Genomic DNA, 26118 nt, shown 5'->3' on the forward strand with positions numbered 1-26118 from the left:
GTGTGACTCCACCACCTCCCTGGCAGCTCATTCCAACACCTGACCACCCTTTGTGAAGAACTTCTTCGTAATGTCCAGCCCAAACCTCCCCTGGCACAGCTCAAGGCTGTGCCCTCTGGTTCTGTTGCTGCTCCCTGGGAGCAGAGCCCGACCCTCCCTGGCTGCTCCCTCCTGTCAGGGACTTGCAGAGAGCGGTGAGGTCTCCCTGAGCCTCCTCTTCTCCAGGATGAACATCCCCAGCTCCCTCAGCCGCTCCTCACAGCACTTGTGTTCCAGACCCCTCACCGGCCTTTTTGCCCGTCTCTGGACATGCTCCAGCCCCTCCATGTCCTTCCAAAATCGGGGGGTCCAGAACTGGACACAGCACTCGAGGTGTTGCCCAACCAGTGCCGAGCACAGGAGAAGAATCACTGCCCTGCTCCTGCTGGCCACACCATTCCTGATCCAGGCCAGGTGCCATTGGCTTTCTTGCCCACCTGGGCACACTGCTGGCTCATGTCCACCTTTCTGCCCATCACTGCCCCCAGGTCCCTTTCTGCCTGGCCCCTGTCCAGCCACTCTGTCCCCAGCCTGGAGCACTGCAGGGGTTGTTGTGGCCGAAGTGCAGGACCCAGCACTTGGTCTTGTTAAACTTCGTATCCCTGTATCTGTCCCATCTATCCAGCTTGACCAGGCCCCTCTGCAGAGCCCTTCCACCCTTCAGCAGATCCACACTCACATCGAGCTTGGTGTCGTCTGGTGTCATTCTGTTCCCATGAAGCACCCCCAGAGCATCCCCCTTTCTGCTCCCATGGCCTCTTTTCCCCATTAATTTTCTCAGGGGAAGGCTCTGCTTCCTTTCCACCCTCCCAGACTGTCTCACCTCTTGCTCATTCAGGAGCACACTGTGCTCACACTCAGCCATGTTCAGTGGTCAGCAGGAGCTGGGTGGTGGGTGTCACAGCTGAGACAGCGGGTGGTGGAGCTTGGAAGGGTGCTCAGCACCCACGACTGGGCTCTGCCAGGGGCAAGGACTAATTTCAGAGCTTCTTTCTCTCTAATGATGGTTGTTCACAGGCTGTGACCCCGGGTATTACGGGGATGGCTGCAAGAAGAAGTGCAGCTGCTCTCCAGGAGTGCCCTGTGACCCTGTCACTGGGGAGTGTCACAAGGAGTGTCCCCCAGGCTATCACGGCCAGCACTGTGACCAAGGTAAGGCAGGGCCATGCAGGGTAGCTCTGTGTGTGCTGGAAACTCACCAGTCCTCACAATTTTGCTTTACAAAATGACACAAAAGCACTTCCAGGATTCCCTGAGAGCCCCAGCCCACTACAAGTGATCTGATGGGTGGCTGGTAGAGACTTCAGGGGACACAGGAGCTGCTGTCCCCTGCTCTCTGTGAGACACTGCCACCTCTTTAAAGTGGGAGAGTAAATTCCTTTTGTAAAACAAGCCTGATTCAGGAAAGGAGAACAAGGTCTCACTTCACCCTGCCTCTGGACATCTCTGTGTTGGTAGATGGAGGTGACTGGGATCTAATTATCTTTCCCTGGCCTTGATGCCTTTTCCCTTCCAGGCAATCCCTGCCCAGCACAAGAGTATCACATTTTCTGTTCTGTTCTCTATTCCTTATTGAAACTGTTTCATCTGCAAGTGCAAAGGAGAATTTTACATTTAATTTACATTAGGATTCAAACTTCTGCCTTTGTATGAACCTTCTAGAGCAGTTTTGTGCTCTTCCCATGAAGGGCCAGTTGATGGGACAGTGACTGAACTGCCCAGCTCTGTGTGTGTCTGTGTCCAACATTCAGGTTCTAAGGGTGCAGATTTCAAGATCCTGGGGGTGGTTTGTGTGCCAAAGAGCTTCACTTTGGGCAGACAAAGGTGCTTTGAGAGAACCCAAAGGCAGTGAGTCATTGGCATGAGGTGATGATTACAAAATACGAACACGGCACTTGGAAAAGAATAAGCTCTGCCAACCCCAGAGCTGAGTGGTGACTGAAAAATCAACCCACTCCTGCTCTTGTGAGGCTGGGGCCTCCTGAACTCACTTCAGCTGGTTGGGTCCTGCAGAAAATGCAAAAAGTTGGACACTTGAAGACAGGGTGCAGCAGCAGAGGACACTGCATGGAGAGGTTGGAAGGGGCCAGCATCAGGATTTGGATTAGAACATCCCAGGAGTTTCTGCACTAACTGATGTTTAGCCAAACACTGCTTCACCCCAGCCCAGAAGTTGCAACCATCAACCTCACTGATCTGCCAGCACAAGGTCATGGTGCAGAGCCCCATCTCTGACAGGACTCGGTTGGAACAAGAGCTGCAGAAAGCAGCAAAGATCCCAGTGCAAGTGCTACCATAGTGCTGGCAGGAGAGATGGGAGCAGCTCCTGCAGGGCTGTGCTCCCTGGCTGGGTCTGACAGCCCTGAGCCCCCCGTGGTGGGATGTTGTGGTCCCTGGAGTCCCTGGAGCTTTGTCAGGCTGGGCACTCCTGCTCAGGATATTTTAAAGAAAGGGTAAGAAAGGAGCTGAAGTCTGTAGGGGGGAGTCACAGGAAATAACACAAATATTTGTATAGAAATAGTAGGCTCTTGGCTGTTGTTCGGATCTGGAAATTATTAAAGGGTGAAGACAAACATCTGCCATCAATTAGCAAAGAGAAGGAATAACAAAAACTCCACTGTGTCACTGGAAATCGAGGCTCTGCATTTCCTCCGTGGTTTGTCAGTGCCGGTGTGTTCTTCTCTGCTGAAGCTTTGCAGAACGTTGGCTTTGGTGAGCGTGGAGCTCCTGTGGGGGACTCAGAGAGGATTTAAGGATCTTTGGTCTGGGGCCCTCATTTTGCGTGTCACCAGCTGGTTGCTAATTTGTGGCACAGGGTACAAGGATCAAATCGAGCTGGGATCAGCAGAACCACGCTGGCATGCAGAGCAGAGGGAAGGAAAAGCACTTATTCCTTCTCTCCATGAGGATGCTCCTTCTTTTCTGCTTTTATCTGTGTCCTGGTGCAAACCTGGCTGCTTCTTAAAATCCTGGTGCTCAGATTCTGAAGGCATTCAGCCAGGGAGGTAAAAATTCTCACAGCATCTTGGAAAAGCCAAGGAGTGGTTTGGTGTGGGGCTGTGACCCCAGTGTTCTGCACCCCAGTCCAGAGACAGCAGGGTGCCTTGGGCAGAGTCCTTTGTCTGGACACCAAAACTGGACACCAGTTTGGCCTCAGCTTTTGTGGATGTGAGTGAAGAAATGCATTCTTCTTGCATGAAGAAATACTTGCTGCAAGGGCACACAACAAGAGAGAAGTGACAGGCAGACAGACCAGGGCGGTGGCAATGCTGGTGGTGACCAGTGTGGCTCACAGAGTGGTCACACCCAGGCTCACAGAATCATTAATGTTGGAAAAGACCTCCATAACCACCAAGTCCAACGTTTGAGCAAGCCCCACCATGCCCACTAAACCATGAGCACAGGTGGGAACCTCTCACAGCTGTTCCCCACAGACCCAGAGGCTCCTTCAGCCTGCAGGGACAGGTTGGTAAAATGCTTTTGGGCACCTTGAGGGGGAAGTTCTGACCCTGCTGTTCTCCCACAGAGTGCCCTGAGGGGACATTTGGGCCAGGCTGTCAGCATCCCTGTGCCTGTGGAGAAGCATCCTGCGACAGGAGCACAGGGCAGTGCCACTGCCCACCTGGCAGGACGGGACATGACTGTGCCCAAGGTGAGCATGGGCAGCAAACACTCAGGGACTTTGGTGTAGAGGGAGGGATTTAGGTGTAAACCTATTAATTTCTTTTACTAAAAAATTCATTTTAAAAACACCCAATGCACTTAGAATCATCTTTGTGGAAAATTAGAAAAAAAACTGTGGCTTTTAATGGTGAGTCTTAAACAACACAATGAAAAAGATGATGTTTTTGGTTGTCACAGTCTTCATTGTAGGAGAGGAACCTTTCTTTATTGATGCATGTTTTTAATTGCCTTCACCAGATTACTCTTTAACTGTTGGAAAACTAGAGAGTCTGATATTGAAAGCTTTTTGCATGATTCTGCAGTACTGCAGCAGCTGGAAGGAATTAGTCACATTGAGATGTCCTGCTCCTAAGAGTTTGGCTGAGCAATGAAACTACGTGTGCACTGTGCTTACCATACATTTCAAGCTGTTTTTTTTCCAGGCCCTGGGGCAACTTAGGACCAGTTGGAGAAGGATTCTTGCTCTGGTTTTAGCAGTTTAGCCTTTTGCTCCTTTGCAACTCCCAGCGGGTCCTGGAGCAGTGACTGATGTGCTGTCCATGGTGTGACAGCAGCTGTGGAGTCTCTGTGCCAGCAGCACTATTTTTCACTGAGGAGCTCTTGGAGCTCCCCACAAGTGGAGGCAAATCCAAAATTGGCATGAAAATCCTGGAGTGAGCTCAGAATAGCACTTAGAGAGGGCTCGCACGCTGCCTGTGGAACAGGCACAGCCTTGCTGTAGCCACGTGCTGTGAACAAAAATCCGTGTCTCGCATGAGCACAGCAATGACGGTCAGAGGGAACCCAGAAGGACCCACGTTTCCCTCTGCCACCCCGGCTCTGATCCCACTGCTGTGTGTTCTCTGCTCATGCTCCAGCTTGCCCTGAGGGTCTCTGGGGACGGGGCTGCCAGGAGATCTGCCCTGACTGTGCAAACAATGCCAGCTGTGACCCTGCCACTGGAGCCTGTCTGTGCCCGCCCGGCTACACCGGCCAGCGCTGCCAGGATGGTGAGTGCAGGCTGGGCTGGGTCCCTCAGCTGGAATGTCCATCTCCAGCTGGAACTGGGGGTTTTTCAGCTCAGCTGTAGCATCTGCTCCAGCTGGAGCATCCATTGACTGACCAGGCACTGCCACGCTCAGCAGGGCAGGCTGAGCACTGTGTACATCTCTGTTTCCTTACTCGTTGGGGTGCAGGCTGGGGACTTCAAAGTCCCTCTAGCCCCATTTCCACTGCAGCAAGAGAAAGGGAGGCCAAATGCTGAGCCCCTGGTCCCGTTCAGCAGCCGCACTGGGGATGTCAGAGCTGTGCCAGTGCTCGCGGCTCTGCCGAAGCACCGCAGTCCCCAGCGGCTCTGCTGAGGGCCAGGGTTCCACCAGCCACCTGCAGTCCCTCCCTGTTTCCCTTGGCAGTGTGTCCACCCGGCTGGTTCGGCCCCGAGTGCCAGCTGAGCTGCAGCTGTGGGAACGAGGGACATTGCCATCCGGTGACCGGGACGTGCAGCTGCCCGCCCGGCTGGACGGGGCTCCACTGCCAGCGAGGTATGGCACCTGTGCTCTGCCACCCTCACTCCTGGGCCACTCTGACCTGTGCCAAGCTATGCTGCCATCGCTCCATTCTCATCTTCGTGCCGTGCCTCTGCCAGGGAAATCCCTCTGAAATCCTTTTGGTTTCTTCGCTCTGTCTGCCCGGTGCTGGCAGTGCCACTGGCCTCTCTGCAGCCGTGTTTGTCCCTGTGCCCCAGGGATGTTGTGCCTGCTGATGAAAGCAGCGCTGTGCCCGTGCTGTGCTCTCTGTGTTTTTCCAGCCTGTGACCTGGGGCGCTGGGGCCCTGACTGTGCCCACACCTGCAACTGCAGCAACAGCGACGGCAGCTGCAGCGCCGAGACCGGGCAGTGCCTGTGTGAGGCCGGGTACTCAGGAACCCACTGCGAGCAGAGTGAGTGCTGCCCCTGCCCTGCTGGCCTCCACACCCAGCCAGGGGCTGCAGGTGCTCCAGGGAAGGGCAAGGCTCCAGCCCAGTCCCCTGCCTTGGCTGTGATGGTGATCCTGTCCCCAGGGTGGCTGTGTGATGTGGGTACACACCTGTAAGGGGCAGGTTAGAACCCACTGGTTCTTATAAACAAAGCAGCTGCTAGATATTTTTATTTCCTTCAGAATCCAAGCCCCTGCCTTAGGATAGCTTCTCTGGGACCCAGGAAAGGACAGACTCCTCAGTCTCATTTCTTTCAGAATGCCCAGAAGGATGGTTTGGGCTGAGCTGTCGGCACCAGTGTCAGTGTGACAATGGAGCCACCTGTGACCACGTCAGCGGGGCCTGTACCTGCAGCCCAGGCTGGCGAGGAACCTTCTGTGAGCACGGTGAGTACCTGACCCTGGGGACCAGGGCTCCATCCCAGAGGGGTTGTGCTCCCTGTCTGACTTTGTTATCCTGTTACAGCAAAGAGAATTACTCAGGATGGTCACGGGGCAAATAACAAATCTGCAAACTGCTGCCTCTGGTTTTATTTCTGGAGGGAAAAGGTCTAGGGAAAATAAAAAGACTTTGAAAATATAAGTAATAGGTGGCCCAGTGGCTGCACAGCTACTGTGGTCACCCGAGTGTGTACATGTTGCACACAGGGTCTTGGAGCAGCCTCTTGGAGGGGTCCCTGGATGCATGGATCCAGCTCCCCCAGCAGCCTCTCCATGGTCAGGAGCCTCAAGCCCTCACTCTCCTGATCCACCACTGCCCTCTCCTGTACCTGGAATGTCCACGGTGGACTTGCTTCTAATATTTACTGCCCTTAGCTGTGGCTGTCACACTGGTGCAGCCTCACATTGGCCACAAAGGCCACCAAAGGGCAAGCACCATTTCTCACTAGGAGGGCTCCAGCTCTGCATTTTGTGTGGATTTGTCCTTTATTTTCCACAGCCTGCCCTGATGGATTTTATGGACTGGAGTGTCGACAAGCCTGTGACTGCCTGAATGGTGCCCACTGTGACCCTGTGACGGGACAGTGCCAGTGTCCCCCGGGCTGGACTGGCCCTCGCTGTGCTCAGGGTAGGTGTCTGTGCCCAGGGCAGGTGTCTGTGCCCACAGTAGGTGTCTGTAGCCAGTACAAGTGTCTGTGGCCAGTGGCCACCCTGCCCTCCATGGGCACGCACATAGAGCCAGGGCTGTCTCGGCTGCCAGGTCATAGGAACTGGAGATCTGGGTTGTCTGTTCCCCATTTGTAATTTTCTCTGTGTGGAATTTAATTTGGGTTCAGACTGGGGGGCTCTGCCTGAGCATGTTGTGGCTGGGTGCAGTGAGGGCTTGGGCATCCAGCAAAATTGCTTCCTAACAGATGCAGGTTGTAGCACTGATGGTAGCAGTGTTTGTGTTCAGATGTCAGGCGTGTAGGACACATGAGTTCCCTGTGACACCACAACACCCCCTCACACAGCAGCCAGGCACCACTGCCAGATCCTCTGCCAGCACTTGGGAGGGCTGGCAGGAGCCTGGCTGCTGTAATTCCCACCCACTGCCCAGCACTCCTGCCTGCTCTGCTCCCCTGCAGCGTGCCAGGAGAACAGGTATGGCCAGAACTGCAGCCAGACCTGCCACTGCTTCAACAACGCCAGCTGCAGCCACGTCAGCGGCCACTGCCTCTGCTCCGAGGGCTGGACAGGACCCTCGTGCCAGCAAGGTAACCCTTCCCAGCCCAGCCTGCTTTCCCTGCCAGCACAGGAAGGAATGCCATTCCTCGGGGTGGGTAGAATGCCGCTGCCTCTTACCTGAGCAGGTAAAATACCAGAAATTGTTTTGCGAGCAGCCTTGGAGTTGCCATTGGCTCCTCTTGAATCGAAGTCGGCGTTGCTCTGTATCAAACCATCCACCCACGGCCTGGCACAAGCCTCCAGAGCTGTGTCTTGACTGGGGTGTTTGTCCTGTTTCTCCCTCAGCCTGCCCAGTGGGTTTTTTCGGGAAGAACTGCCAGCAGCGCTGCCTCTGCCAGAACGGCGGCACCTGTGATCCAGCCACGGGGGCCTGTGCTTGCCCTGCAGGCTGGACAGGGCTGGCCTGCGAGCTGGGTGAGGAAACAGCCAGGGAAACAGCTCTGAGGCAAACACATCCTGGTTTGGAATGGTTTTGCTGTGGAGGCTGGAGGTGACGTGCAAAGGGCTGGGGTGCACGGGGTGCTGCGCGCGCGGGGCGGTGGGAGCTGGGAGGGTGGGTACCTGGGCAGCGTCTCACCCTGTGCCCCCGCCAGCCTGTGCCCAGGGGCAGCATGGCCTGGACTGCCAGCAGCGCTGTGAGTGCCAGCACGGGGGGCTCTGTGACCACCGGACAGGGCACTGCCTCTGCCAGCCCGGCTGGACCGGCCACAAGTGCCAGAGACGTAAGTGGGGCAGGCGGGGGCTGATCTGGGCATCGATGGCTCTGTCAGCACCTGGTGCTGCACAGAGAGGGTCTGGGGGCTTAAGCAAAGACAAAGTTCAGATTTCAGCAAGCAGGGAGCTGGCAGTGCCATGGTTTTGGTTGTGCCCCACTTTTGCCCACTGCTGCCCTTTCTCCTTCCATTGAATCACAGAGGGGTTTGGGTGGGAAGAGACCTTAAAGATCATCCAGTTTCAACCCCACCTGGTTCCTGTTGTCTGAGGGCTGTCCTGAAAGTGCTGGTGCACACCCAGAGCATCCTGTGGCAGTGCTGGTGGGATTCTCAAAGGCACAGACCCCCAGGTATCAGTGCAAAACCACAGACTCCCAGCAGGGATGAAGGCAGGGCAGCAACCCTGCACGGTGAAACCAAAATACCAAGGGAGGACCTTCTTCTGTCAATGTTATTCTAAGGTTAACAGTGGATTGTCCCCTTTCCATTCTTCCTTCTGTGTGTCCCTGTATCACACTGACCCTCAGGGCCTGCCTTTGGTCCCAAGCCCCAGCAAACCATGGCATTTGTCCCTTGGTGGCTCCGTGTCTGCTGTATCCTTAGTTGTGGCACACACCCTGGCAGTCTCTTTCCCATTAGGAAGGGTTTGAAAAGGCTCTTGGCCTTCAGAGCAGTGACAGTGACCTCATCATTTATCAGCACACCAAGCAGAGATCCACAAGCTTCTTCTCTTCTTGGGTCATGACACCTCAGCCTGGCACGTCCTTAAACCAGGGTGTAAAGTCCAGTGGCAGCACTTGGCAGCTGACATCTGGCACGAGGGAGCTGCCACCAGAGCCTCAGCTGCCACCAGCCACTCTCAGGTTTCCTGCTGGGAATCTTTTCCCCTTTAGGAGGCTGTAAACAGCTCTGCTGGCAGCTGAGGCTTGGCCACACAAATCACCTCTCTGGATCCTGCTACATCCTGAGGGACAGTGTCCCCTCCCAGCACTGTCACATGCTCCCAGAACCCCACACAGCTTCAGCAGCACTGGGCACCAGGCAATGTTAAGCACTTCTATAATTTCTTTAAATATAAATGAATGAAGAAACCCACCCAAAAGGTAGATATTATGTTTGTGGGTTTTTTTGTTTGTTTGTTTTTGTTTGTTTTTTTTTAAAGAACCAAGCTAGGACCCTGTCAGCTCCTCATGGTTGTATTTCAAGCTGTCTGTGTGTGCACAAGAGACAGACCCAGTCAGCTGTGGAACTACTGGGAAAAAAAAACCCCAAAAAGTAACATTTTTTGTGCAACTTGTCTTCTCTGCTGTGTTTTCATCCCTGAAGCTTGTCCGGAGGGGCTGTTTGGGGCACGCTGTGAGGAGCTCTGTGACTGTGGGGACAATGTCTCATGCCACCACATCACTGGTGTTTGTGACTGCCCCCGTGGCTGGAGGGGCCGGCGCTGTGAGAAAGGTGAGGAACGCTCCTGGGTAAGGGAAACCCAGGGAATCATTGGCTGCTCCAGAGCCTGGGAAGAGGAAAACTTCATTTTTAATGAGAATTACAAATTGTGGCAAAATATTCTGGTGCTGTGACACAAGATGCTGCTGGGCTGGCTCGGCACTGGGGCAGGAGCTCCTTGGGCTCTGATGCCTTCCAGGCTTTAGCAACAACTTAAAATCCAGGCAGGAGACTCACATCCTGCTGTTTGTTTTCCCACAGCCTGTCTGCCAGGTTTCTTTGGGAAGAACTGTGCCAGTCGCTGTGCCTGTCCCCCGGGAGTGCCCTGCCACCATGTCACCGGCCAGTGCGGCTGCCCGCCAGGATTGACTGGCTCTGGATGTGAAAAACGTGAGGAGATGGGAATGATGCTCTTACAGCTCTGCTGACAGGCTCTGGGAACGGCATGGGTCAAGCAATTCCTACAGAAAATAGAAGGTGGGGGGGGGGGGGGGAAGATAAACAAGGAAAAACAGCCTAAGAGCAGAGCTGTGCCAAGGAACAACTCCCAGTCTGGCAGCTGGGTGCATGCCTGTGGAATGTTAGCAGGGCAGAGGGAGCCAAGTGGGAAATCAGAGCTGGGTATTTATCCAGAGGATTAGCAATAAATCACTATTAAAATGAGCTCCTGTGAATATGAGCAAGTCTGGAAGAGACAGAGATGTGTGAGCACATTCCTTATGCACAGGACGGTGCTGGATTTGCCCTCTCTGTGTGTGGAGCTTGCAGAAATGTGAGGGCAGGTAGGGCTGGCACAGCAAAAGGCATCTAATGCCTTTAAGTACTTGCTTTTCTTTTCAATCCAAGTATTTCCTGGAGTGAATGAACCTTTTGCATGAGAGTCCCTTTGCTTTTTGGGTGGTGGAGAATTTTACCATAAAAGGCTCTCTAAATCCTGGCTTAAAATAAAATATTTTATAAAAAGCCTTGCAGAGAGGGGTGGGATGGCTCCTGAGCTACCTTGGTGCCCTGTCTCCTCACAGCCTGCCTGCCAGGGACCTTTGGGGAGGGCTGTGCTGAGATCTGCCAGTGCTCCGGAGCCACCCAGGAATGTCACCCTGTCACTGGGGCGTGTGTCTGCCCCCCCGGCTTCCACGGTCCCTCCTGCCAGCTGGGTGAGTCCTGCTCTGCTCCCACTGCATCTCCTCTGCAGGCTGAAAATCCTGAAACCCCACTGCCATGAGGGATGTGTGTGTGAGTTGGGTTCTGGGTGTTTTGGGGCTGCTCTGTGTGACGGAATGGATCAGAACCCCACTGCTGGTGCCAGCCTGGCACAGACTGCTCCCAGCAGAGCTCTCTGCCTCCTCCCAGGTGAAACATCCATGCAAACCCACCTGCTGTGTTTTCCTGGGGCGTCTGGACCTCGTCCTTGTATTTTTAGCCGTTGTTTGTTGTCCCCTCAGAGTGCTCCCCGGGGTGGTACGGCCGTGACTGCGAGAGACAGTGCCAGTGCAGGAACGGGGGCCGGTGTGACACTGCCACGGGGATGTGCCACTGCCCAGCGGGATTCATCGGTGCTGACTGTGGCATCGGTGAGTGCTGCTTCAGCCACAGGGGCTGGGAAAGCAGGGGAGCCTCCTCAGGGGGATGGGAGGGGTGGGAGGTGCAGACCCTGCCCACAGAAAGCTGCTGACCCTGTGGGGGATGAGGAGCAGACCAAGGACTGACTCCTGAGAAAAGCTCCTTGAGTCCTTTGCCCGCCTGTCCTGGCAGCAGTGCCCTCCTGCTGTGTCCCAGGGAACGAGCCTGCAGATGACCATACTTGCTGTCTGCCTAAGCCACGGAAACATTTTCCTGCTGCTTATTTTACGATGAAGTGAATTCTCCTGACACGCCGTGCCCTGGCTGTACTGCTGTACGGCCACAGCTGGGCAGGGCTTGGAGCAACCTGGCCTAGTGGGAGGTGTCCCTGCCTGTGGCAGGGGTTTGGAAACAGATGATCTTTAAGGTCTCTTCCAACCCAAACCATTCATTCCATGATTCTCTGGCACAGCAGGGCAGGGCCAGAGGCTCCTTCTGTCTCCCATCGCTCAGCTCCAGTGCTGTGCAAAACTTTCCCTCTCCCACCTCCCACCTCCCCAGCCCTGTTTTGGCCTGACCGAGGTTTTCCTCTCTCCAGGATGCCCCGCTGGCCGCTTCGGCCAGGACTGTGCAGGGCTGTGCCCCTGTGGGGCCGGTGTTCCCTGCCACCCTGTCACCGGAGAGTGCGTGTGCCCTCCAGGCAGAGCTGGCCCCGCGTGTGAGCAAGGCAAGTGTGTGCACGCATCGGGACTGTCAGGCAGTGCGCTGGGAAAGGTCCCGGGCAGGAATCGATTTCCCGTCCCTGAGATCTCTGCTCGTGGTCCCTGTGCCCACCGCCGCTGCCTCTGGCCCCGCAGGTTGTGAGAAGCAGCGCTTCGGGCTGGGCTGCCAGCAGCCCTGCTCCTGTCGCAACGGGGGACTCTGCGACACAGCCGATGGCTCCTGCTCGTGTGCGCCAGGGTGGACGGGGAAATCCTGCGAATTGGGTAACCCTGGCTCGGATGGATTGTCCCGCACCGACCCGGTGGCTGTGGGGTCCACAGTCACATCCTGGGTCCAGTTTTTGTTATCCCACCCTCGCCAGCCCTGCCTTAGCACAGCGCTCTGAAGCGCAGGTGTGGGGCTGCTGAGCAGCTCTGCCTCTCCTTGTCCCCGCAGAATGTCCTCCGGGAATGTTCGGTGCCGCCTGCCAGCTGCGCTGCTCCTGCCAGCACAACGCCACCTGCGACCCCGCCACGGGCACCTGCCGCTGTCCCGCCGGCCACTACGGGCCCCTGTGCGAGCACAGTGAGTGCTGGCGGCGGGGACACCCCGGCTTGGGGCGTGGGGGGGTCTCTGAAGCTCGTCCGGACAGCAGGACGGCAGGACACGTGTGTGACACCGGTGTCACACTGCCCTGGGCTGTCCCCGCAGGACACGGGTGTGACACCGGTGTCACACTGCCCTGGGCTGTCCCCGCAGGACACGGGTGTGACACCGGTGTCACACTGCGCTGGGCTGTCCCCTCAGGACACGGGTGTGACACCGGTGTCACACTGCGCGGGGCTCTCCCTTTTCCAAGGGCTCACAGCGAGTCCTTCGCAGGCAGCAGCGGCCGAGAGGGGATTTCTGTTCTGTGCGTGACCCCACGGTCACAGCGGTGCCCTCCCAAGGCACACACATCCCCACTGCCCGGAGCTGTTGGCTACCGAGAGACGATGCCGCGGAGCTGAGCTCGGAGCGCCTGGGCACACGTCGGGCAGGAAGGCTCTCTGCTTCTCCCTGCTGGGCTGACAGAGGCTCTGCTGCACAGTTCCACTCAGCCACGCTCTAACGAGCTTTTCCCGTCCCAGGCTGTCCCCCGGGTTTCTATGGAGAGGGCTGCCGGGAGCGCTGTGACTGCGAGCGTGGGGCTGGCTGTGACCCCGCCACCGGGCGCTGCCGGTGTCCCCCCGGGCTGCGGGGCGAGCGCTGTCACACAGGTACCGCCCGTCCTCCTCGCCCTTCCCGGGGGTCCCCGACGGCCGGGCACGCAGGGCAGGGGCTCTATTCTATCTGTGTGTCTCACACAGGCTGCAAGGAAGGGACGTACGGCGAGGGGTGCCAGCATCTCTGTGACTGCCCCAGCGATGTCCCCTGTGACCCGACCACGGGGCGCTGCCTGTGCCCCCCAGGCAAAACCGGCCCCACGTGTGCTGCAGGTGAGCTGAGCCCCAGCTGGGCAGGGGAGGAAGGGGGCTGTGTCACGGGGGTTTTGTTCCAGGAAGCTGGAAGGGGCTTTTTTTTCTGGTGTGTATCACTTAGAGCGAGAGGGGCAGCGGCACTCACCTCTCCGGCCCCTGTTCATAGTCAGATCTGAATGCAAGTTCTGCCCCCTGCCTCCAGAGCCCGTGTGTTCAGACTGACACGGTCAAAAGGCTGAAGGGCCATCCTGGTGGCCTGGAGGTGCTGTGATGTCCTGTGTCCCACAGCAAAAAGCTCTCTCGGCCCTATCCCGCACCCAGCACAAGCAGGCTCTGCCTGCAGCATCCCGGGAAAGCTCTGAGCGGGCTGCAGCCTGAGCATCTCTGTGCCCTCCGCAGACTGCCGGCCCACCCAGTTCGGCCCCGACTGCCGCCTGGCCTGCCAGTGTGCCCCCAGCAATTCCTACTGCAATGCCCGGAACGGGCAGTGCCTCTGCCTGAACGGCCACACCGGACCCACCTGCCGGGAAGGTGAGGGCAGGGAAGGGACAAGTGCAGCCAATGCCACCGGCTGCACCCGGTGGGGAATCCCGGGGCAGAACCCCAGGGGAGGCTGTGTCTGTGCTCAGGGTGTGGCTCCTGTCCCGGGGATTGGATTTGGGAACAGTAAATCAACTCAATCCGGTCATTTATGTAGCACCTGCCTCTTCCCAAACCCCTCGGTTGGTCTGACCTGTTTGCTGTCACTGCAGCCACGACGGAGGTTGAAGTTGATGAAGTTTCAGAAACTAAAGCTCTTTAGCAGCCTGACCACAAGTGTGCCCTTGGAAAAGCCAGGGCACAAATCCCACTCTCTAATGAGCACACTGGAACAATGGTCCCGTGCACTAAATACAGTGGAAATCCCCATACTCCTCATTTCTGCCCAAACCATCACTGAACCTGCTGGTTCAGTGTGATCCCCGTGGGTGCTGGGCAGGGGGGGTGGGGACAGGAGGATCTGACCCAAATCCACAGACTGGGACCAGTGCTCCCAGCTCCCAGTGGGAAGGGAAATGGGGGAGGAGGCTGTGCCCCCAGGCAGGACAGTGGTGTGGAGGGTCAGCCCTGCAGCAGAGCTGCCCACAGCAAGGACTGACCTGTTTTGTCTTCCCTTCCAGCCATGCAGTCACTGCCACCCACCAGGCCATCACCAGCCCTGGAGGGGCTCTGGCCAGCAGAGAAGTAGGTCCTGCTCTGGGAGCACTCCCGTGGTTTAACCAAGCAGCCACATGAAGAAGCCAATGACCTGTAATGAACTCATTTATGAGCCACATGAGCAGCTCTCATCTCCTGACACCCCCAGCTGCTGCTTTGGGGGTGGTCTGAGTGAGGCTGAAGTGCCCAGTATAACCAGTTCACTGTGCCAGTGCGGGCTGGCCAGGAGGACACGTGTGCCCACACCAGTGCATGCCTCTGGCCAGAGGCCAGGTGACCAGTTCAGAAGGGATCGATTCTGGCCAGGGGACAGTGGACTTTGACAGCTTGTGACACATTGCTGGCCTTCTACTTTTGAGTGCTGGGCTTGGGGAAGTGGGCTGAAATCATGGTCCAAATCAGGTATTTATGCATCAATATTTATGGGAAGCTGCACCACAGTGTTGTCAGGACTGATAGCTCTCCTGAGACTGGGCCTCCTATGGATGCACCACCTCACTTGAATTATTTTTTTTTAATTTGAATTTTCCATGGCGTTTTACTGTAAATGACCCTTTGACAGGGGAAAACATGTGGAGCTCCAGCACTCACCTGCAGAGCTGGTGCCTCCTTGCCAACAGAACAGGCTGTGCTGGCCAAGCTTGGCAGGGGCCTGGAGCCTGTTCTTCATGCTGGGAGTTTGTCAGCCCATGGTGCTGCCCGTGTCACTTACTGCAAGAAGAAGCAAGCGTAAATTGGGTGTGGCAATCAGAGATACTGCTTGGATGGAGATAAACTGCCCACAAATCTGGTCAGTGCGAATCCACACAGCTGGGATGGCCTTGCCGAGTCCTGAATCTTGAGTTATTTTGCCATTCCAGTTGTAGCCAGGAGCTGGCTACCTGCAGCAGTGGGGAAGGTCACCACTCCAGTGTCACCACATCACCCTGGCCAGGGCCCAGGGACCCTTTTGTCTGTTTGCACAAAGCTCCTGAGCAGGTGAAACCACTGCCAGAGGAACCCCAGCTCTGCAGAGAAGAGGGACAGCCCTATCCCATCCCATCCCATCCCATCCCATCCCATCCCATCCCATCCCATCCCATCCCATCCCATCCCATCCCATCCCATCCCATCCCATCCCATCCCATCCCATCCCATCCCATCCCATCCCATCCCATCCCATCCCATCCCATCCCATCCCATCCCATCCCATCCCATCCCATCCCATCCCATCCCCACTCCAGAGGCTGCAGCACAGCCCTGCCCAAGGCGCTTGGCCTTTAAATTATTCCCACAGGGGCCAATTGAAAATAATAAAAGAATTGTTTCTTTTCCTGATGGAATTTATTTTAATCTGTATATAACTTGTAATTTTGGGCTGATTCCTCTCTTATTTTATTTCTTCCTTAACAGTATTTTTTTTTTTGCATTAGATATCATTCTTGTGAAGAAATCATGTTAATATAATATGTAGTGAAGGACCAAAATCGTGTTGTTGAGGTTGGATGTTGGGTAAGCAGGGAGCAGGAGGATTTTGTCCATGTGCCAAATGACCCCAGTCAGTGCTGCCACTGGTGCTGCCGATTCCCCAGACAATCATCCCTCAGCTCCACTTTGTCTTGAAGCCCCTGGGGCCTTGGAGGAAGGTTCCAGTGATTAGAAGCAGCACAAGAGGAGGAGGAGGAGGCCAGTGGAGATGCTCTGCCTCGATGGCCCTGCTCCAGGAGAACATGGAAGTGGCCTTAAACACGGGGATAGATCCATCCTGCCCCATTGCAGCTGCAGCTCCATGACTCCTGGCAGCTGCTGGAGCAAACCACGTGTCTGAGCATGGGACTGCAGCAGCCCTGTACCTGTATTTTTATAGAAAGTTCTTTTACTGTTCATATTTCTTAATAAAGTTTTCTTCCTCTTTTGTTGTACTGTCTGCCTTTTTGGATTTTAAATTTAGCGCTGATGAAAAATGTTAATTCTCCACAGTTAAAAGAAATAAACAGAAAGCCTGGCTGAGTTTCTACTTATCTTGTCTCTCTCAGTTAAATACCCCTGACAGCTGCTCCAGGTGACAGCAGGCTGGCAGGGGCTCTGGCGGGTTTCACGAGATGCACATATTGTGTGAGAACATGTAGAGGCCACAGCAATGCCACCAGCAGAATGAAGCTTCTTTTTAGGGCTCATAGTTGGGACAACCTGGCTCCTTGGAGCTGTCATGCTCAGGGACACTCACCACTAATGGAGAACACATGGTTCATTGGTATCCAAGAATTTATTGTTACCTTAATTTACAGTTGAACAGTTTGATCAGAAAAGACCTTTTATCAACGCTGCCCCTGTGAATGTGAAGTTGGCAGTGTATGGGGCTGGCTCATCCCAAAATTGTAGCTGCCATGTCCCCTGCATGGGGTGTGAGGGGCTGAGCCCCGGGCAGAGCTCCCTCCCCAGTTGGGAGGAGGGAAAGACAGGTGGGAGCTTCAGTACTGCTCTTCATCCTGCCCCTGCTTCCCCCTCTGCCTGGAGCATATCCCATTCCTGGTGCCAGAGCTGACTCCATGGGAACAACTCTGGCATCAAGTATTTTATCAAGTGACCAAAAGGTATCTGGCATCACCTCACCTGCGCAGGGCACGGCTCTGCCCAAAGAGCCTAAGAATTATTGTGGGGGAGGAGAGACAGAAAAAAGAGAAACAGGAACAAAAACTGGGTTGAGGAATAAACCAAGCATATGGATTTAAGCTCCTAACAATCCCCAACTGGGGTGTGCCCTCCCCACACCAGGCGTGCTGGCCCAGCTGCCAGCAGGGACGGAGATGGTGGCACAGGCACCATCAGAGCCCAGAACAGCTCCAGCCTTTCCAACCCGAGCCAAGCCCTCGGCTGCTCCCGGAGCCTGTTCCGGGTCAGCAGTGCCAGCGCTGCCAGGTGTGCCCGGCGCCAGCTCTCACAGAGGGAGCTGCTGTGTCACAGCTGCCACACGGAGCCGTCCTGGCCCATGAGATCTGCCGCCCGAGACAAGCACAGTTCAAGAAGAAAGGCTCTGCTGCTGCCTGCTCTCCGTGGGCTCAGTCTGCAGAGGTCTGGATGTCCCTGAGGCAGAGGGGTCCCTCTGGGCTGTCCCTACACGTCGGTCTCGATGCGCAGCCGCTCCATGCGCCGCACGTTGCCCTCGGCAGCCACGCGGCTCGTGATGGGCCGGGCACAGGCCTGGGGGAACCAGCCCCGCTCCCCGTCCCGCAGCCGCTCCCCCCAGCACCAGCCTGGGAGAGAACAGAGCAGTGACGGGGCCAGGAACGGCCATGGATCCTGGGGATGCACCACTCCCCTCCCTTGCAGGTGCTGGCTAGAGGCATCCAGGGATGGCAGGGGAGGAGTCACCCCTAGGGAACACAACAGCTGCCCATGGCAGTGTCACCTCCCTCAGCCCCCCAGGACCCACTGTCACCTGCTGGGTCAGAGCACCAGCCAGTGCCACGGGTCTCACCAGCAGACAGGGCTTCCCAGAAGCTTCTGCAATTGCTAAAATGCCAGTCCCTGAGGATCACTGCAGGTTCCCCCTGCCCCAGCTCTGCTGAGGTCAGAGCCTGCCCCAACCCAGGCACTCACCATCCTCTTCCCTCAGCACCAGCACAACGTCTGCCTGCTGCAGGGACAGCTCATCTGCCTCCTTGGCCAGGTAGGCACGGGTCACCTCCACCTGGCTCAGGTCTGCAGGACAAGGAACAGCAGGGACAGTGAGTAGGCACAGCCCTCAGCTCAGCCGTGACCCCCAGCTGCCCGCCCAGTGCTCCGCAGCACAGCATGCTCCATTCTCTCCTGTCCCTGCCCCTTATGCCTCAAAGCTTGTCGAACCTCCCCGAACAACAGCTGAAGGCATTCCTGGAATTCCCGTGCCTCCCAGGAAATGTATTTAAGGTTGATTGTGACTGATAAGTTCATGGGAGGCAACTCCTAAGGAGCAAGGCGTGGGGTTTTCCTCTCCATTGGCAGGAGTGGAGGAGAACCAGGTAGAAACCTGGGCCTGCAGATGCTCCAGTGCAACAGGGAATGCCAGCAGAGCCAGGCTGCCCTCTGGCACACGGTACCTCCTTTGGGAATGGTGTCAGGCTTTTCCTTCTCCCTGTGCATCAGCGCTGCCATCCACCGGGCCCGGTCACTCCTGCCAGAGGGAAACACAAAGAAAGCCTTGGGACAGCATCCCTACGGCCAGCAGCAGCTGGGACATTCCCAGCAGGATGAATGCTTTCCAGGAGAGTCAGATTGGACAAGCATTTGATCAGACTATTCAATGTAAGGACACTTCCCAAGTGGCATACATGGCCCAGCTGCTTTGCTTCCTTTGGACAGGGGAAGCTGACGTGAGAATTATATGGGAAATATAAGAGAGAGGAAGGAACAGAGGCTGGGAGAAGCCTGTGTACATCCCCATTTCTGGAAGGAGGAGCGTGGGGATAAAAGGAGATTTGCAGAAGCCTCAGAGGATTCCCAGGGCACCAGTCCATCCCACGAGCCAGTGCACAATCCCAGTGTGGCACTCACAGCGTCTCTGCTGACAGCATCACCTCCTCCCGCCGGCCCTCGCTGTCCTTCTCCAGCACCACTCGGAGCAGGTGCCCACCAGCCTTGCCAGGAGGAGGGGAGGGTGGATCTGAGCTCTCCACCTTCTCCACAGTGACCTGGTCCAGCGTGGCATAGTTCATGACTGTGTAACTCTCCTCGCTGCGGCACAGACGGGATCAGCGCCTCAGCTGTGGGGTCTGGGCCACCTCCTGGCTCCCAGCCCGGCACAGGAGGCTCAGCAGGCATTGCCAGAGCAGCCTGGAGCTGATGCTTAGGGTGGGACATGGCTGTTGGGACTTGCTGGCCACCCATCCACTGAGGCAAAGCCACTGGTTGGACTGGGTGCTTCTCTTCTGGCTGACAAGGGAAATCTCACGGGTTTCTCTGCTATGTGCTGCTCAGGAAATCAGGGTTTAACCCTCTAGCTGTTCTCCAGGGAAAGGCAGGACCCTCCCCACAGCCTCACCTCTTCTTCTTGGTGATGATGAGGACATCGTTGAACAGGAAGAGGTGGCAGAGACGGCCGGCGCCGCGGCGGAAGAGCCCGGCCTCCTCTGAGAGCAGCAGGTACAGCTCGCCCCGCTTCAGCAGCCACCGTGACACAGAGATCAGGGGGAAAGGCTGCAACAGCACCAGGGAAAGGCTGGGTCACTGCCCTCCTCACCAGCAGCAGAAAATCAAGGCAAGGAGTGAACCTGCAGTGGTGCTGGGGCCAGTTGGGATGGACACACCACGTGCGTTTTAAGTGTCTTTAAAAAGGATTTTCCAGGAGGCAGGTGGAAGGCAGAGCAGGTGTGCACCCCTTTCCAGCACACCCAGAGATGCAGCCCTGGACCCCAACAGTGGGTGACACTGTCATGGCTTTACTACACCCTTTAGAAACTGCCTGCATCCAACAGCCCAGTCCAGGCTTCCCAGAAGGATTCCCAGCACAGGTCTAAACAGGCCCCAGAAGACCTCCCACCACCACTTCTACAAGACCTCACCTTCTTCTTCCCAAATTCCAGCTGTTTCTGCAAGGTGTACATCTGCTCTGTCCTCTCCATAGCCCGAGCTCCCTCATTGCAGCTCTTGACCAGCTGGGAAGAGAAAAACATCCCAAGGAAAGGGGAGAAGGGTCAGACACTGAGCCCATCCATCTTCCACACCACCCCCAGCATTAGGGACTGTCCTGCTGCCCTGAACATGAGAGACAGACAAACCCTGGCACAGGCTTCACACTAGGTTTTGGAAAAGGCAGTGGGATGCTCTCCTGGAGATGGGGTCTGCCTGGAGAAGGACTCAAGTGAACCTGCACCAAAACTGAGGGAGCAACAGGAAGAGGAAGAATGAATCATCTGAGAAGAGCTCAAGGCAGGAGGATGGACAATCACACAGAGGGGAGGATTCTGCTCAGACGTGAGAGCAGGACAGACAAGGAGCAGCAGGAATGTGCTGCCAAGAGCTGCTCTTCAGGGTGATGAAAGGAAGAGTCACCACTGACATGGTGGTGGCCACAGTCTCTGTGGCCCTTTAGCCTGTGTGAGTGACCAGTGGATAGCAAAGCACAGGGAGATCCAGGAGCAGGAATAGTGCACAGCTCGTGACTCCTGCACTCCACACTTCCCTCTCTGCTTCACTCACTGCCCTTTGCCCAAATCCCCAAAAACCATGTCTCAGGAAGGACAAAGATGGGCCAAAGAGGAAAGAAGAAAAGAGGATAAGAAAAAGGAACAAACCAAGATCAGGTGACAAAGGCGAGAAGGGAAAAGAAGTGTTCATCCAGCAGCTGTTTGGAGCAGAGGAGCCTCAAGTGAACTGATGCTGGGAGGGAAATGAGAGGCCAGAATGGCAGCATTGGATCAATCTCCAGAGGGCTGAGCTGGCAGGAGGAGAGGTGGAGGGCTGGCCAGCTGGGCCTCACCTTGCTGATGGCCTTCACAGCGCGGGTGGCAGCTCCGTACGCTGCAGTGTGTGCGTTTGTTTTTTGCTGGACGGTCTGGAATTCCAAGATAAGAAGCTTTAGTGACATTGCACCACAGAGAAGGGAGCATCAGCTTTGGGTCTTCAGGATGCCACACGTGGATTGAACTGATCCAAATGGTCAAAGGAACGTTTAACAGCGCTGAGAGCTGGGAATCTGGGGGTTTCATGTCTGATATGTGCCTGGCCACCCCCTGGCCCTCACCCCTGCAACCCACCACAGACTGGGAGCAGTTACTGGAAATCCCATGTCCAGTAGCTTGGCCATTTAGAGGAGATTTCCATGAAGAATAAAAGACCTGCTTTTCATTCCTGGGCTGCCTGTGCTGCCTGAACAGCCATCAATCAGGACACTTGTGCAACCCCACCCTGGGACTCAGATATGGCACAGAAGAAGCTCAGGCTGCTCAGATGGGTGGTACCAAGACATGAAGTGTTATTCACAGAGCTTTAAACTGCACACCTGACACCCCCTCAGAGAAGCAGATTGCTCTGGATATAAATCACGGAATATGCTGAGTTGGAAGGGACCCATTAGGATCAACTCCTGGCCCTGCACAGGACACTCCAAGAATCCCACCATGTGCCTGGGAGTTATCCAAATGCTTCTCCTGAATATGGAAGCATCCAGGCTCAGCATGCAGGGCCCAGCTCCAAAGGGCTGGAAGTCCAAGTAAAGGCTGTCCTGGGCTCAGCAAACAAAGAGAATAGCAGAGTCACCTCTTCAGAGGTGCCAAGCAATGCCACTGTGTGACTACTTACATCTAAGAGCAGAGGAAGCCGTGTTACCCTCTGCATGGGCAGAATGAGAAATGAGATCATTGGCAGGCCTCCACACTCTGGTTTCCTTTCAATTTGTTTCAGGGTCTCTTTAAATAAGGGGTTTGTGGTTCTGTAACAGGACAAGAAAGCTCCATTAACTCTGTTCTTCAGCTGTCAGGATTTTCCAGCAGCTCTCCACGCACGGGAAATGCAGAGCAGAGATGGCACTGCCTGAGGTGCTCATTGTCACTCTGCCAGGCTTGAAGTGCCCAGCTGGGCAGAAACAGGACTGATCCCACAGCAGGTGATGCAAAAGCACCCAGAGAGAGATGGTGAGCCCACCAAAAGGTGGGTAAAGCCACATATGTACCAACAACAGACTCAAGAGTTGGCCTGGAGATGAACAAGCCCCATCTCTGTCCCTACATGTTATCGACCTCTGCAACCCCTGGAGCTCAGAGCCCCTCAGAGGCAATTCCTTGGCCAGCCCAAGCCCTGTACTCACAGCAGCTTATCCAGTGTCCTCTGCTGGTACACTTCATTGGAGCAGTAGCTGATGTAGGGGTTGAAGTGTTTCGAGGCGTGTTCCTCCACGATGTCACTGATGTCAGGGATCAGGAGGTGCTCCTGGTGTCGCTTCTCCAAGTCTTCAAAGAAGCTGAGGAGAGAATTTAAACAACCTCACCACATGACTCGCTAGGCCAGACAAACTGAATGTTCCCACTGTGGCTTTTTCCAGAGGAGATGGGGCCTGGATCTTCTTCTGGCAGGGCAGTTCCAGCAGCTGAGACACCCACACCTTCCCCAGAGGCACATGCTTCCTCCATTCCTGCACGGGATCCCTCCTCCACCTTAGCCCTCCATGAGGTTTAATTTCTGCCCCATCGGGAAGCCACAAGCCCTCAACGCCCCCACAGCCATTCCCAGGGCTGCTGCATCCTCCTCCTGCTGCTTTCCCACATGGACACAGCTCGCCCAGCACCACCTCCCAAGGCATTTCCTCCCCACCTCCCAGTGAGTACCTTCAACAATCCAAGGGATGGTTGGTTTGGCACTACAAATAAAAAGCTCAGGCTCCCCTCCCAGGCCTGCCTGGTCCCAGGCCCAACTTGCCTTGTGCTGACTGTCAGGATGTCCCCGATGTTGGAGAAGAGGTGGTGGTGCTCTGTCTGAGTCATGGTCTCCTTCAGCTCCTCTGACCTCATGAAGTGGCCCACCAGGATGCTCAGGCTGTGCATATAGGAGTACTCAGAAGTGATGATCTCAAACATTGCCTGGAGAAAGTAGGGAAGATGGAACAGACTGGACAAAGCAGAGAATTTATTGTTAAATCTTATTTATACTCTTTTGGCACAAAGCCACTGGAAATTACTTGGCTCCACATCGGTTCTGTCACTCCATGCATGGCCTGGCCAGTACCAATAATCCCAGTGTGTTTTAGGACAGTTTTTAGAAAACCATAGCATGAAGATGCTTTCTCTTCCCATGGAAGCTGCCTGTTTCCCCACCAATTTGTGCAGGTGAGCCCTCCCAGCATTGCCCAGTCCTGCAGCAGCTGGAAGCAGCAGCACCACGAGCTAAGCTGAGCCCAGCTCCACCTGGAGCTGACCCTGAAGAGCCACGTGTATCCCACAGCCTTCGGGGCCTCCGCTGTGCTCCTGGACACGCCCCAGGCCTCTCTCACCTCCTGCCGCTTGCGCTCCTCAGGGGAGATCCTCTGCAGGATGCCTGATTCCAGAACCTGTGGATGAGCAGGAATGATGGTCCCTGCACACCCTCGAGTGAGGTCTGGGGCTGTGTCAGCTGCCCCATGGCACATCCCACCACCACACACCATCAGAACCCATCACAAACCATTACACAATGTAACACACCATCACACACCATCACAAACCACTACACACTGGAACACACCATCACACACCATCACAAAATGTAACACACCTTCACACACCATCGCTCACCACCACCACTGCCCATCACCACTAACTCCTGCATCATCCCACACACCATCACCCAGCTCCCCAGCCCCCAGCAGCTGGCTGCTGCCACTCCCTGGACGATTACTCTCCCCACAGTCTGCAGGGAAAGCCCAGCAAGGAGCACCCGCCTTCCCCTCAGCTGTGGGTGAAAACCAACTACAGCAGCACCACCTGCACCAATGGCCCTGGGCAGACCCTGCATGTCCCAGCCAGGGCTGGACAGCCCAGAATGTCCCAGTACAAGGACTAATGATGTGGAATTATCCCCTCGCAACTCCTGGACCCTCCAGGCTGCTGGCCCTACCTCTGGGAGCTGGCTCCAGGTCACTTGGGCCGGGCGGTAGCTCTGCACCACTATAGCAGCACCCAGAGGGGACTGCTCCTCTGGCAGGGACTCGTCCAGCAAATCCTCATCTGACTCATGGCTGACAGAGTTCAGACCTCTCTCACGGATCTCTTGATACAGCTGAGGCTCTGAGGAGGAGAAGACACAAGGTCAACATAGCAGCCTCTCCCAGCCCACGGCTTCCCTTCCCAACCACGGCTGCCTTGCCCTGTTGGCCATGAGCCACAAGTTCCAGTGAGCCTGGGCCAGAAACTGATGAGGTTGGACTTTGCACTGTGCTGATTACCCAGTGGCTCCTGCTCCCAACAGCCCCCACAGCTCTCCCACTTTCCCTGGGAACCATCCATCTGTGAGCATGGCAGCAACTGGAGCGTTACCAGCCCCAGGAGTGGGAAAACAGGGCAGCAATGCTCCTGCTGCTTCGGGGAAACAGAGACAAAAGCCATGGCCCCAGGTCATGGGAGCAGCACAGTGGGGAAGGGTCTTGCAGGGATTTGCTGGGCTGAGGCAGAGGGGACAGGAGACAGGAGCACTCACGGTCCTTGAATGAGCCACCACGCTTCTGCACCCGCTTCCGCCCGAGGGTTTTCTGCAAGGGCAAGAGGACAGCCTGCTGTGGTTACCACACTTCTGAGGCCTTGGGAAAACTCTTTCAGGAAAAGGAAGAGTTACCTGTGCCAGTCAGCCCACACCACCCTGTTCTTTCAGCCTGGCTTCTGTCTGAGCTCTGTTTGCCTTACCCAGGTGACTCAGCTTTCACCTCCCATAACCAGGGTCACGCTCAGAACCATTCTGTACTTGCCCTTCTGCTGTCAAATCTCTCTTACACCTGGACTTTGCCCGTTCTGGAGTCTCCCTTTCCCCAGACATGCTTCACCCATGTTTGTGTACAACTGGAGCCGCTCTCCCGGCCAGCCCCACCCTGCAAACATCCCACAGCCTTCTGCCAAGCGTCCAGCTCCACTCCCCATGACAGCCATGTCAGCTATTCCCGAGCTCTCCAGGGACCTGCAGCATCTGCTGGTGACACAGAGCTTCCCAAGGCACCAGTCACGACACCAGGCTCAGCAAACCAGCTCCAGAACTGACCGGAGCTGTGGGCCCTGCAGCTGCTCTGTCACCACTATGAAAGCAGGACCTCATCCCACGCTGCTGACAGGGGTGACAGCAGATGCTAAACCCACCTTGCTCCTGCCGGGGCTGCGGTCAGGCAGGGCGCTGCCATCCTCGGACATGGGCTTCAGCGAGGGAGTGGCCTTGGCCGGGTCCAGCTCGGCACCCAGCCCCTTCATGGCCGCACGGTAGGACATGTTCCTCAGGTTGCGCTTGAGGGCCCCCCCGCCATCATCCTCATCCTCCACCTCCAGGGCCACCATGGGGACGGCCGCCTGCTTCGGGTCAGGGCTCAGGGGTTCCCGGCTCACCCCGAAGCTCTGGTGCCTGGAGGGGCTGTTTTTGGGCTTGGAGGAGACGGCCAAGCTTTTGGGGATGAGCTGCTGCGTTCCCACCTTCAGCGCGGCCGGGCTCTCCGTGCTGAGGATGATGCGACGGGGCTCGACCGAGGTGGGGGAGGCCAGTGGTGACAGCGAGGTGGCACCGGGCGCCGTGGTGGAGCTGCGCTTCCCAGGGGCACAGGTTGGGCTGGGGGGATCTGGCTGCACTGGGTGGCATCGGTACTCCAGGAGCAAGGTCTTGTCATCCACAGAGCTACTAGAGGGGCTCCGAGACATGGCAGTGGCCCAGGGGAGCAGCAAGCTGAGGAGCACAGACAGACAGGTGGCTGAACACCTCCCAGTAAGGCAGCAGGAATTTACACTGAGCCACAGGAACTTCAGGACAGCACAGGACTTGGCCTCCGCCTTCCCAGGGTGTTCTGCAGGCAGGGCCTGCATGGACACACTCGGGATGCTGTCACCACCCGTGCTCCTCGCGGGGCCACTCATGTGCCAGGGCCAGGCTGGGGCTCCAGGATGTGGTCAGGCACTGGGAGCAGGTAAGCCGTGCCATGGACACCGGAGCAGCCAGGCCGTGCCATGGACACAGGAGCAGCCAGGTTGTGCCATGGACACAGGAGCAGCCAGGCCATGCCATGGATACTGGAGCAGCCAGGCCGT

General features: G+C 56.3%; 2 protein-coding genes across 2 annotated transcripts in view; one reads left to right on the forward strand and one right to left on the reverse strand.

The window, feature by feature from the left end:
• MEGF6 (multiple EGF like domains 6) overlaps positions 1-14450 on the forward strand; it is a 74515-nt gene extending 60065 nt beyond the window's left edge. Inside the window, exons 16-36 of the mRNA XM_062507573.1 lie at positions 1057-1191; positions 3566-3691; positions 4581-4712; positions 5115-5243; positions 5510-5641; positions 5935-6063; positions 6617-6745; positions 7245-7373; positions 7630-7758; positions 7938-8066; positions 9384-9512; positions 9762-9890; positions 10523-10654; positions 10943-11071; positions 11659-11787; positions 11918-12046; positions 12219-12347; positions 12893-13021; positions 13112-13240; positions 13622-13753; positions 14383-14450. Of these exons, the coding sequence (XP_062363557.1) occupies positions 1057-1191; positions 3566-3691; positions 4581-4712; positions 5115-5243; positions 5510-5641; positions 5935-6063; positions 6617-6745; positions 7245-7373; positions 7630-7758; positions 7938-8066; positions 9384-9512; positions 9762-9890; positions 10523-10654; positions 10943-11071; positions 11659-11787; positions 11918-12046; positions 12219-12347; positions 12893-13021; positions 13112-13240; positions 13622-13753; positions 14383-14450 (2663 nt within the window). The remainder of the gene's footprint in view (positions 1-1056; positions 1192-3565; positions 3692-4580; positions 4713-5114; positions 5244-5509; positions 5642-5934; positions 6064-6616; positions 6746-7244; positions 7374-7629; positions 7759-7937; positions 8067-9383; positions 9513-9761; positions 9891-10522; positions 10655-10942; positions 11072-11658; positions 11788-11917; positions 12047-12218; positions 12348-12892; positions 13022-13111; positions 13241-13621; positions 13754-14382) is intronic.
• Positions 14451-17512: 3062 nt separating this feature from the next.
• On the reverse strand, positions 17513-25737 carry ARHGEF16 (Rho guanine nucleotide exchange factor 16). The gene is made up of 14 exons (XM_062507674.1): positions 25189-25737; positions 24542-24593; positions 23963-24132; positions 23361-23417; positions 22790-22950; positions 22182-22334; positions 21677-21806; positions 20856-20930; positions 19939-20031; positions 19419-19573; positions 18932-19111; positions 18478-18551; positions 17999-18100; positions 17513-17652 (listed from the first exon to the last, which is right to left on the reverse strand). The coding sequence occupies exons 1-14, from the start codon at positions 25732-25734 to the stop codon at positions 17513-17515; spliced, it is 2088 nt and encodes a 695-aa protein (XP_062363658.1). The 5' UTR covers positions 25735-25737.
• Between the last annotated feature and the right edge of the window lie 381 nt (positions 25738-26118).

The sequence above is a fragment of the Cinclus cinclus genome, chromosome 23 (assembly GCF_963662255.1).
Source record: "Cinclus cinclus chromosome 23, bCinCin1.1, whole genome shotgun sequence".
Lineage (NCBI taxonomy): Eukaryota > Metazoa > Chordata > Aves > Passeriformes > Cinclidae > Cinclus > Cinclus cinclus.